Genomic DNA, 12,808 nt, shown 5'->3' with positions numbered 1-12,808 from the left:
AATTATCTCTTTTTATTTTCCACTTAGAGTCGTACTTGCCTTCAGATTTTTTGACTATACAATTGTATTTCCGTCTCATCTGAGGTAAGTCCCCATGTCATGTCTGCCCACTCATTGCGTACTTGCCCTCCAGAGCCAGGCTCGACTTTACAAAACTTTGCCTCTCGCATTATTGTACACATTTTATAATCTAGGCCTAGCGTGCAAGTTCCTAGATTAATGTTAGATTTGTGACTTTTGTTTGCACTACAAATTCGTGCAAATCTCTGCCTTAGCAGATGGCAATATATTTTAACACTGCTAAGCGGTAGTCGCGTTTACTGATTTGCTTTGTACCTTGTCCACAACACATGAGGTACCTTGGGTGATGTACACCCTGCACTCATGTTGTTTAGTAAATTATGATTGAGCATATTTCAAGATCGGTATAGACATAAATACATAGAACAACATATACACTATAATATTAAATATCATAAGTTGCGTTACTACTACAGTTCAAAAATATTCATGACACACTAATGAAAAATTCTTTCATCATTAAATGCTATTGAAATTTTTTTTAATATATTTTTTTTAGCTTTTTTCAACATGAAATTTTTAAAATATTCTTAAATCTACGTTCACTTTTTTTTCAAAATGCAATTGTTTAAAAATACTATTATTCCTTAACATCTACAAAATTGAATCGCACTAATCTTGTGTGCCTCATTGTCTTTAAATGTTACACTAAAATCTTAACATTTACACACAGAAAAAAAATACACTCTAAACTTAACCTACTACACACAAATGTAAAAGTTACTCTACTGAGCGAACTTCTTTAAGTCTTTGTAAGTATTTTTCTTGTTTCCTTCGTAATTGCCTCCTTCTTTGACCACGGGATGGTGTAGTTTGCGTGACAGAAAGTATCGTGAGGTACCACTTCGATGTTATAGGTGTAGCCCTCGATAACACCGGGTTTTTCCGAAAACACATTCTCATAATCTGTAAGTAGCTGAGTCAATTCGTTTTGTTGTGCTTCAGTCAAATGTTCTGACTCCCTAACTTTCATGGCTATCAGTTTCCTTTTTTCCTCTCTGTCTTCAGTAATAAACTCCTTATAACATGCTTGTCTTGTACTTAAGTCAGAATATAAATTCATTACCTGTATTCCTTCGAATCTCGTTTGAAAGCTCCGGCAATATTTACCGTGCACTTCCCGTGTCCTCAACAACGGCAAAATTACACGTCTATCCTCATTCATAAGGCTTACTTCCCCGCACAAGAGGTCGATTTTTGCGTCCCTCTGGCGTAAAAATTCCATCCCCAGGATGCAAGCAACACCTAATCCCTTAACTACTAGGAACGAGCTTTTCATTGCTTCATTTCCTACCGTAAACTCGACTTGCACCTGGTGCTTTATGATATGAGATTGTGCACCTATTGCACCTGTAACACGACAATTCTTCACTGGCCATACTGGTATTCTATTATTTTGACTCAAGTACTTGTAAAAATTTGCGCTCATGACACTGGTTGACGCACCGGTATCGACTATTATGTGTATTGGTGCTCCATACATATCTGCTTGCAATATAGCCTGCACAACACTTTTGTCGGTTCGGTTACATGTCTGCGGTATGTCTACAAGTTCCTTTTCTATTTTTGTTCCTTCATTGTATCTCAGCATACAAAGTTTATGGCTGTCATCCGTGAATGTGCCCTCACTACACCATCCTGCAGCCAACAACGGAGAGCGTATTGTGGCTGTCTTTAGTTTAACGGATGAGCATTAGTGGGTTGACAGTTGTCTGTCACTTCCACTAACCTCACATTGTGATTCTGGTTGTTGTTGTTGCTACTGTTGGGTTGGCCACCCTGCCTCCCCGATGGTGTATTTTGATATTGTGTATGGCTCTGGTTTTGCGGTGGTCGGTTGTAACTTCCTGACATGTTCTGTGATGGACCTGGGTTGGCGTTCCATTGTGGCGCTGTGTTTTGTTGCCACTGTGGTGTCGGTTCGTTACGACCACGCCACTGGTTTCGGTTGTTCCGCCATTGCGGATTGCCGTTACCATTATATCCATTACTCATGCGTCCATCATGATGTCTCTTTCGATTTTCACGATTGTAACCGTTGCCGTTATACCCATTGCCATTGTTTGTGCCTTGATTCTGTTGCCGGTGCTCTTGCCTATTCCCGTTACCATTTGGTACTAAGTTACTACCATTACTGTGGCTGCTATTGTAATCGGCTTTGTGTTGATTATAGCCTGCATGGTTCCACTTGTTTTCGGTTTTCATATCTTCGATCAATAGGTCAACAGAATCCACTATTTCCATGAATTGTTCTATATCGTATTCCGGCACATTGATGAAATATCTTTTAATTTCACTGGGCAACTTCATTTTTATTAATCTGATTATGTCACGATCGGACATTGGCTCGTCCCAGTACCTGGTTTTGTTTATATACTTTTCGAAATATTTGCGTAACGTTCCCATCTTAGGATTGTACATTTCTGGACTGTACAACTCCTTTCGTAGTCTTTCTTGGACACTATCGGACCAGAATTTTTGCAAGAATGCACCTTCAAACTGTTGCATCGTTAGACATTTTTCGGACACGTCGGTGGCCCACAGTGCCGCGTCACCTTGAATAAAGGAGACCACGAACTGTATTCTTTGTCTTTCCGTCCATGTCCTGGGAAACACATTCCTGAAGCTCTTAATAAATACAACAGGGTGGACATTTCATTTTTCGCTATTGAAGGGTTGGAATGTCCTGTGTTTTATTACATTGTCCTCTTTTTTGCACATCTGATTGCTACATTCTGGGACATTCATCACTTCGTGATGTGCGCTGCACGGAATCGCGTGTTGTTCGTGCTCATAATTCGCATTAGGTTGCGGTTGCGCACTCGCACCCTGCCTACCGTCAGCGTTATTACAGTAATCAGTACGCGGAGTCGGATTCATGATCTGTCCGCCACTGTTTACATTGCTTTCGAACGCAGACAGTCTCCGCGCGACCTCCTGTTGCCAATTTGGCAACTCCGCAGTCACACGGGACTTAATCTGTGTTAATTCGGCATGTAGTGCGGCAGCGCTGGCGTCAATATTTACACTCGCGGCCGCAGTCGCTTGTTCTACAGCTGTTTTTACGTCGCTTTCAATCTTTGCAGATATCTCGCGATCCTTTACTTCTAGCCATTCATTTAATTCTTTTTCTACTTTTTGAGCTTGCACTTCCAAATATGCGTCAATACTTTTCCGTGCATCTATCTCCACATTATCTACGCGGTTGGTTAAAATCTGGACATTATCTTCAAGCCTAGCCTGCGATATCTGTAATTTTTGCATTTCGCCGGCTAAGCTTTGCGCAAGATCGGGTATTTCTTTGCACGCATCCCGCATCTCGGCTAGTTCGCTTTGGATACTGTCGAGTTTTGCTTCACTGCGCTGCTCTTGATCAATGACCTTTTTCGTTAATTTTTTCTCCTGCTCATGCAACATCTGAGCCAGTTTTTCGTCTCTTTGTTTTTCCCTCTGTTCTGACATTCTTTCCTTTTCCCTTTCTTTCAGTTCTCTTTGTTGCTCTTGCTCATGGAGCATCTGAGCCAGTTTCTGATCTCTTTCCCTATCTCTTTCTTCTGACCTGCGCAGAAATTCTGCAAATGGGTCTGCAATCGGTGAGCATACTGGTGCCCCGCTTAATCTAGCACTCGATTGGCCCCCCTGCCCAGGCAGTGGAGTTGTTACTCTATTCCCATTCTGCTGTGGAGCCTCATTCACCGTCCACAGATCCTCGCCCCCCGCTCCGGAAATTATGTTATCCGAGGCGGTGGCTTGGGATTCGTTTACGTATTGCAAATGATCCTCACTTTCCATATTAACAGAATTTTGTTCTTTTGGTACGGATGCTTTAGGTTGTCCTATCTTACCCATACTAAATTCACTTTAAGCCACTGACGAATCTTTAACACTGATACACACACGATTAATTATCCCCTCCAAAAATAAACACATAAATACACAAAACGAATAATTATCCCTCCAAAAATAAACACATAAATACACAAAACACCGAAGGTATCTCATGTGCACATGGGTTCGATATTCCGCGCAGAGCTACACAGGATGCTTGCACAATAGGCCTTACCTTACTTATTTTTCTTTCTCGCAATCCTTTTTCTTTTCTACACTTTTTCCTCTCCAGATCTCCTCAGGGTGTGGTTTTGTTGTTGTACATGTAAAAGAATTCATACAAGCATTAATATTTTACCACAATTAGACACATACATAATTACATTCATTACGATAGAGTCAGATTTCGTAACTTTCGTATTTTCTTTAATCGGGCCCCAAAGTTGCGGCGCCAATCTCGCATCCGTCGGCCGTCGTAATTTAATATATTATTATTGTTATTATTATTTTTTGATTGTTGCCGACTTACGTGGCGGGCCTTCATAAAAATGATATTTAAGTTGAACAATGTAATAAACTTTTCATATAAATTTCCTCGGCTAGTCAGTTGACGTTAAAGCAAAAGATCTTTAGTTATTAATTACAATTGCGACCCACACACGCGCGAGAGTATTTTTCTTACCTCCGTTAACCATTGTATTGTAGTCAGAGTCCTGGCTCTGGGTCTCGGCTATGCTACTGAAAATAAGAATCTTAAAGCTAAGTATTTCTGCAACTTCGTGCGGCTGTGGAGAAAAATTAATATTATGCTAATAGCGGGCGAGTTTTCCGCTTCTGCTAATTTTTCATAAGTTAATATCGCCACGTAATGGCGTCGTTGGCTGCATCGGCCGCTGCGATTGCTGAGCTGTAAATTACTTGAATGCAGGTTAATTCAAGGAAGGCGGACATGAAATCGGGATCACCTCTTACAAATTAAAAGTGCACAATAATATTAAATAGTTATATTATATGTTTAACTCATACAAATATGCTTACATTTGTCAGCACACGCAAGATGTCCCTCTAGACACATTCAAGACAAGCGAAGAAGTAAGGTCGACTAAAAAATTAACAAAAGAGCGTATCTTGTCGTCTCTTTAGATCATTCTGTCATAAATTATTTTTTTGCAATCTAAACCTACACAGAGAAACTATTATTTTACGGCTACATGATAAAAAATTTGGCACTGGGGACGCTATACTCTTTGGAAGCACAGTAGTATGTAACCTGAATAGTACTTCATGGTTGCTGAGCTGCAACGTTTGCATAAATGCAGTACGAGACAATTGTGTATCGGAATGTTAGATGAGCAAGAGCCAAAAATGAAAATTTGCTCTGTGTATGCAACGATATTAATTAATATAAAATGTAGTAACTGTTGAGCAAACTAGGTAACAATATCAACTGATGAACAGTCAGTTATTCTGTGTCGTTTGATAGTCGTCATAGGTGTCTTCAGACAGGCATTCCAACAGATTTATGAAACGGTAAATGCACCCCGTCTTTTTATCAGCTATCTCACTGAAAAGAAGTTGCGCGAAAAACAAATATTTCAGTTTTATGAACATTGAAGTTATATGGGGCACTTAAAATAAGACGAGAAAGATGGGGAAAAAAGTAAGTAAACTGTTCACTATTTCAAAATTTAACTGTTAATACACTTATCCCACCTGTGAGACAGGACGACCAGTACCATCATGGACGCATATTTGTGGTTTCATACTAAGCTTGACTGTACCGAGGCGTGCACTTCCTCGTCCGAAGCAGATCAACGGCCACCAGTGTCTTTCTTCAGGGCCGTAAAAACATGGAAATCGCATGGGGAGAGGTAGGGACTGTAAGGAGGATGTCAAAGGGCTTCACAACAAAACTTCTGCAGCGTAGTAGAAACAATACTGGCAATATATGGGCGGGAAAAATCCTGCAATAGCATGATGCCGTCCATCATCATTCCTGGGCGTCTGGACTACGGCGCGCTTCAGTTTTTGCAATGTCTTCCGATCTCCTCCACGGGATTTTCATATTTTGGAGACGTGAACAGAGAGATTGGTGTGCGTAGACTCACTTCGGACCAAGAGATGCACACTTGGGTATAATCATGGTTTCATAGGCAACCGCAAACATTTTTCCATGATGGCATTGATCATCTTGTCTCACGGTGGGATAAATCTATAAGTTAGGTGCGTAAGTTTATAGCGTTTTTGTTTTGCGTTTGCATCCTATGGGTTTATTTATCGATTGTCAAAAAAATGGCTCTAAGCACTATAATACATAACATTTGAGGTCATCAGTCCCCTAGACTTAGAACTACTTAAACCTAACTAACCCAAGGACATCTCCCACACCCATGCAGGAAGCAGGATTCGTACCTGCGACCGTAACAGCAGCGCGGTTCCGGACTGAAGCGCCTAGAGCCACTCGGACACGGCGGCCGGCTATCGACTGTAATTTTTTATTTGTAGTTCACTGTTGCTATTTGAGTCCTACATATTGTCGTTTCGCCATTTAGAGAGAGTAAGTGGTACTGTGAACGCTATAAAGTGGAGTTCCAAGTGGAGAAATAAGAACTTTTCCGAAATATTCTTCTTTCTGAGTTCGATGGAGGGGTGACAGCAGCGGAGGCAGTCAGAAAGATTTGTTCTGTGTATGGGGTTGATGCTATTGGGCAAAGGAAATCAAGAAAATTGTTTTCTCGTTTTAAGTAGGATCATTTTGACATTAAGTAACTCTCCATGTTTGACGTTAGTAATTCATCACGTTCAGGAAGACCTTCGGGGTTTGATGAAGATCGTTTAAATGTGTTAATAAGCAATGATGCGCAACAGTGTGCTCGAGAACTGGCAAATATGATAAAATGTTATTATTCCACTTTCGTGCGACTTTTGCATGCATTGTGGAAGGTTCGAAAATCGGATGTACGAGTACCTTATCCTCTAATCCAAAATCGCAAAAAATCAGCGCGTAGCCATATGTGCATTTCTGGTTGTTCATCAGCTGGTGATACCACCATCCCTCTCATGTATCGTTACTGATGACGGGAAATAGCGTCTTTATGCTAACATACGGAGAACAAACGAATGTTTGAGCTTGAACTAAGCAGCTTCTCCCTGCACAAAGACCTGCGCGTATCCTTGAAAGATAATGTTATGCATTTGGTGGAACCACGACGGTGTGGTGTTCTACGAGCCGATTTCCCAAGATGTAACCTTCACTGCTGACATTTATTAACAACTGAGACGTCTTGCAGTCACAATCCAAGAACAAGGATCAGGAAGACTACGTGAAGTGATGGTACTACGGGATAACTGCAGCCCGCATTCTGCTAGACTGACAAAAAACACTACACAGGCGTTGGGCTGGGAAGTCATTCCGCCCCCACCTTACTTACCTGATCTTGTGCCCTCAGATTTTCATTTTTTCCGCTCTCTATCGAGCAGCCTTCAATTAATTTCTTTTCCGGATGAAAAAGAGCTGCCGGCCGCGGTGGTCTAGCGGTTCAGGCGCTCAGTCCGGAACCGCGCGACTACTACGGTCGCAGGTTCGAATCCTGCCTCGGGCATGGATGTGTGTGATGTCCTTAGGTTAGTTAGGTTTAAGCAGTTCTAAGTTCTAGGGGACTGATGACCACAGATGTTAAGTCCCATAGTGCTCAGAGCCATTTGAAACATTTTTTTGAAAAAGAGCTCCAAACATGGCTCGAGAAATAGTTCACTTCAAAACCAAGTGATGGTTCAAATGGCTGTGAGCACCATGGGACTTAACTTCTGAGGTCATCAGTACCCTAGAACATAGAACTACTTAAACCTAACTAACCTAAGGACACCACACACATCCATGCCGGAGGCAGGATTCGAACCTGCAACCGTAGCGGTCGCGCTGTTCCAATTTGTAGCGCCTAGAACCGCTCGGCTACTCCGGCCGGCAAAACCAAGTGATTTCTGTAGTCCCAGAGTCAAAAAGTTACCTCAGCGTTGGTAGAATGTGGTAAATAGTGAGGGAGAACATATTATTGATGACTGAAATCTCTGTTATGCGTATCTGTTGTAACTCACGAAAAAACGCTACGAAATTATGCACCAACGCAATATTAATAGTTATGATGATTACTTTAGAAATAATAAACAAAATACTTACTTTTCCATCTGTCTCGTTTGTCATTTGATTACTCCTTATAAAAGCTGTACGAGGTTGTAACGCCACATGAAAAAGTTCAGAACGGATGAAGCACGCTGTAATAAAATACCTTGTGCTTGAGGCCGCACAATTCTATACAACAAAGGAAAAACTACATAAAAACGTCGTCGTTTAAACCGGCCTTCAGCGGTCCTCTTCGAGCGACAGCGGTCTCATTGCCTCGAAGAGAACTGCTGGACGTGGACTATTAGTTGACCTGTTTAGTTTTCTACACTTTAAATATTATTGAGTACCTTTGAAAACCTATATAGGTTGCAGAAGAAGCGTAAATCTTGCATTAATTAAAATTACTATTACATGTGGTTTGTCTTGGATACAGTCAATTGCTATCCCACCATGTGGCATTCGTGTTGAAAGCATTTAACGTCTGAGGATATTTCTGGCCATCATTGTGGGCCGTCTTTATCCTGCTGAAACCATACATCGGTGTCCTGCTAACAGATTGATAGCAGCACAGCAGAAACAACACAACAGATGTAGCAGGCGTTGGCTTCTCATCTCTTACAATATACTAAAGACGAACGAAACTTCCAGCCTAAAGCCTCCCATACCATGGAGGACGGATTTGAACTTTTATATTCACTTGGTTGGTTGGTTGTTTGGGGAAGGAGACCAGACAGCGTGATCATCGGTCTCATCGGATTAGGGAAGGATGGGGAAGGAAGTCGGCCGTGCCCTTTCAGAGGAACCATCCCGGCATTTGCCTGGAGTGATTTAGGGAAATCACGGAAAACCTAAATCAGGATGGCCGGACGCGGGATTGAACCGTCGTCCTCCCGAATGCGAGTCCAGTGTCTAACCACTGCGCCACCTCGCTCGGTACATTCACTTGAAAACATACATAATCTGCATTGATCATTGACGAACGTGGAGCCGCTCTCCCTCGCAATGTGTATCACGACAGCTGGAAGATGACTGGATCCTATAGCAGTGAGACGGTTTTTAATGTTTCATTCCGATACGTAAGGTGCTACGTGCCCTTGTATCTCCTCGTATTGTCGTTCCGGCCTTTTACATCCATCTGTAGTAAGAGGATGTCCATAACTTGACTAACATATGTTTACAGACCACAGCTGAAGCAGCGACACCTCATCCATATACGAGGGTTGTCCAGAAAGTGAGTTCCGATCGGTCGGGAAATGGAAACCACATTGGAAACCAGAAACATTTTATTTGGAGCAATCAGGTACACCATTCACCTACTTCTCTACACAGTCGCCGCTCCAACATCTAGTGTTGTCGTAGTGTTGTATGAACTTTCCAATATCCTCGTCATAGAAAGCAGCCGCCTGTGCTTTCGACCAGTTATCTGCACTGGTCTGCAGCTCGTTGTCTGCGGAAAAATTTTGCCTTCATAGCCAGCGGTTCTTGTGAGCAGAGATGAGACTCAGGGGGAGCCAATTACGGACTGTACTGGGGGTGATCAAACACTTCTCATCTAGAACTCTGCAGGAGCGTCTTCATTGCCCCTGCAGTGTGCGGCAAAGAATTGACATGAAGAAGTAACTGCTCGACAGTTGTGTTACGTGGACACAGGAGATATCTCTAACCAGGCCCTCATACTTGACGGGAGACGCTATTCCCTACGCATCTTTGCGTGGTTACTGTTCACTCAAAACTGAAAAGAGCGTCGTGATGCAAATTACGGGCATACTGCCCAACACATCTGTGCAAAGCTTTACCGGATTTTCCCAGTGGTTTTCGTTTCGCGACCGATCGGAACTTACTTTATGGACAACCCTCGTATTTCATCTAGCATGCGCAGCAATATTTCGACAGTTCATTCCAATTTATTCGTGATCACAATGCAATTGCACTTAAACATCTGTACCCGTGATGGAAGAGCATAGTGCCATGGGAGATTTATTGTTCCCTGACGTGACTGTTAACACAAGCATTCTCTTCCGCAGTGACTTTCCCTATGATCGATGTGCAGGTCTGTGACATGCGCTAGGGCAGTGCGTGACTGACTGCTCATTAGAGTAGTGTTCGGTGGGCGCGAGATTTTCCAGACGGGTCAACGCAGCCAAAGGTGAGGCTGTTGGAAAAGACACAGTGTCCACTACAGTGAATGAAATGTAAGATGGATATTGCATTTGCAGGGAAACTGCGTTACAATCCTTGCAAATATGACACAATCAAAACAAATACGTCGTTCAAATATAAGCGATGAGATGAGTACATTGCAATTTTAAGCATGATTCTACGATAAATATTAAGAACTTACAACTATTTTTAATTTTGAATATAACGCTAGACAATAGAAATTAATATCAATTAAACAATTGTAGCAATCACTTAATGTGAAGTATCAAATGAAAGCCGACGATGTCATCAAACAACACATTATAAAATCCTGCATTTATATCAAATGTTGCAGACGGTTTAAAACAAAAAAGTAGATATCCGTATGAGTCGCAGTCATAAATCCTCCAAAAGCTACACTTAGTATGAAGATGGCAAGAATTACATAGCTCCTTGCCTATTCATTCCAGATAATGAATACCTGCAATTAGCTATTAGATATATTTTAATTGATTATTTACTTAAATAATCATTAATAAAAGTTACACTACATCGATATCGAAGTGTGAATAATAAGTAGTAAAACATTTGCTTGAAATAACGTGTATCTAGGAGACAGAAGAGCGCACTTTCTTCAAGCTGATCATATGTATTTTATGATTTTAACATAACTAATTCATATTATAAAATCAGATATAAATGCGTTTAGGATTGTTGCTAGTAATTTATGTTACGCTGCATTATTTTTGAAATGAGAGTAGCGGAATGATCGTAATAATTGTGGGATTGTGTTGAAGTTATCTGTATATATGCAGATAGCCTTAGTTTTGAATGGTATTGTTCCCTTCAATATTTACCAGGGAGTTATTACTGTGTGACGTCACAGAAAGTAATTAATGCAAGCACTAATGCGCACGTAGCCTCTAATTTTCGGTCTGGACGGCGAAGCAGCCGTTTTATTAAAACGCTGTAACTTTGTCCTGGTGCAGGCTTATACCTAAACTTTTTGTTGGACTTGGAGTAACTATGGCGAGCGTAGAATCATACTTTAAATTTTCACTAGACAGAATATTTGATGGTGGTAGCGGTGACTGAGTTTGGCTGCCCGTACCAACTTTATTTGTGAAACTTGAGGCAACTGATAACATTAAATATTTTGCTACAATTATTATTGAGAAATGCCTGTGATGGCCTTGTTTGCTAGTTTTAGCTGTAATTATTTGGTATACTGAACTGCAATTTTATGTCGCAATTAGTAATCAGGAACTGTGCTGTCAGGCTTCGAGTGTTTGTTTTTGAAATTCGTGAATAATGCGCCGTTAAACATTTGCACGTACGTGTTCCGCATGTATTACTCTGCTGTACTACATTAATTATTATTTATCTTTGTTTTCATTTGAATTAGCAATTGTGAAAGGCCAAGATTCGCAAATGTATGAATTATTTACAATGAAAATTTATTGGATTTGAACGATCATAATTTAGTTTTGACAACGTTATTAATCCTACGGGATTTATCCAACAGTTTACTTATTTGTAAAAATTATTTCGCTGGCTTGCTTACCACGTTAGAGTGATATAAGGGCGAGTTCTGTAGTAAATGCATGGGATTTAAAGCGCAGGTGTACAGCTGATCTGTATGACACTGAAGCGAACAAAGCTAGGATGTAAGCTGCCCAGAGCAACAGCGAGTTTTAAAATCGCTGGTGCAGCTGCAGAGTCCTGTGACAGACTTGTTTAGTTTTACTTGTTGTAAATATACTCACTATCAGTTTGCGATGAGCACAGAACTCGCGAGTGATGTTCCTTATTTTTCAGGAGTGTAGAATTTACAAACTAACACTGATGCGTCCAGCAGCATATTACACAAAAATGTACACTGCAAGCTGTTGTAGGCTGACAAGGCGCCTCGGCTGAGAGTTTGTGTCGTTTCGTGTTGCAGGCAGCAGCTGCCAGCAGCAACAGCAGCAGTCGCAGACGTCGCTTCACGGCAATGGCTCCGTTCTCAACTGCGAACAGCATGCGGCGACAGGTAAGCTCTGACGGATAGCATTACAGGTGTTGGTTCAAAAGCCTCTGAGCACTATGGGACTTAACTGCTGTGGTCATCAGTCCCCTAGAACTTAGAACTACTTAAACCTAACTAACCTAAGGACATCACACACATCCATGCCCGAAGCAGCATTCGGACCTGCGACCGTAGCGGTCGCGCGGCTCCAGACTGTAGTGCCTAGAACCGATCGGCCACTCCAGCCGGCATTGCAGATGTTGTTACGTCGTACATTTACTGGGTGTTCAAGAAATATTGTGACAAACTTAGAGTGGTTGCAAAGGGTGTCTTGAGGAACGAATCGAAGAAAGAAACCCGTGTCCAGAAACATCATCCAATGACGCTGCAAAGCATCAAAATTATAGGTGCTGGAGCCTGCCTCTAGGTCACCCCTTCGGCAGGAAACGTGACATTTTACGCTGACCGGCCTGTAGGCAGAATGTCTAGCAATGTCGTTTGTTATTCAGTGATGGCAAGTGTGATGTGCTGCGAATACATAGAAAGAAAGATCCTTTATCATTTAGCTACAATATAGTAGGCCAGCAACTTGAAGCAGTTACTTCCATAAATTATCTGGGAGTAGGCAT

The 12,808-nt window shown here is 41.6% G+C and overlaps 1 protein-coding gene across 1 annotated transcript in view; it reads left to right on the top strand.

Annotated features, from left to right (window-relative positions):
* Positions 1-12,808, top strand: part of LOC126483707 (probable 3',5'-cyclic phosphodiesterase pde-5) — a 794,749-nt gene that overhangs the window by 450,476 nt on the left and 331,465 nt on the right. Inside the window, exon 2 of the mRNA XM_050106800.1 lies at positions 12,114-12,203. Within this exon, the coding sequence (XP_049962757.1) occupies positions 12,114-12,203 (90 nt within the window). The remainder of the gene's footprint in view (positions 1-12,113; positions 12,204-12,808) is intronic.

This window comes from Schistocerca serialis, chromosome 1, assembly GCF_023864345.2.
Source record: "Schistocerca serialis cubense isolate TAMUIC-IGC-003099 chromosome 1, iqSchSeri2.2, whole genome shotgun sequence".
In the NCBI taxonomy this organism is placed as follows: domain Eukaryota; kingdom Metazoa; phylum Arthropoda; class Insecta; order Orthoptera; family Acrididae; genus Schistocerca; species Schistocerca serialis.
The sequence above is the reverse complement of the archived record's forward strand: the minus strand, read 5'-3'. Positions and strand labels throughout refer to the sequence as shown.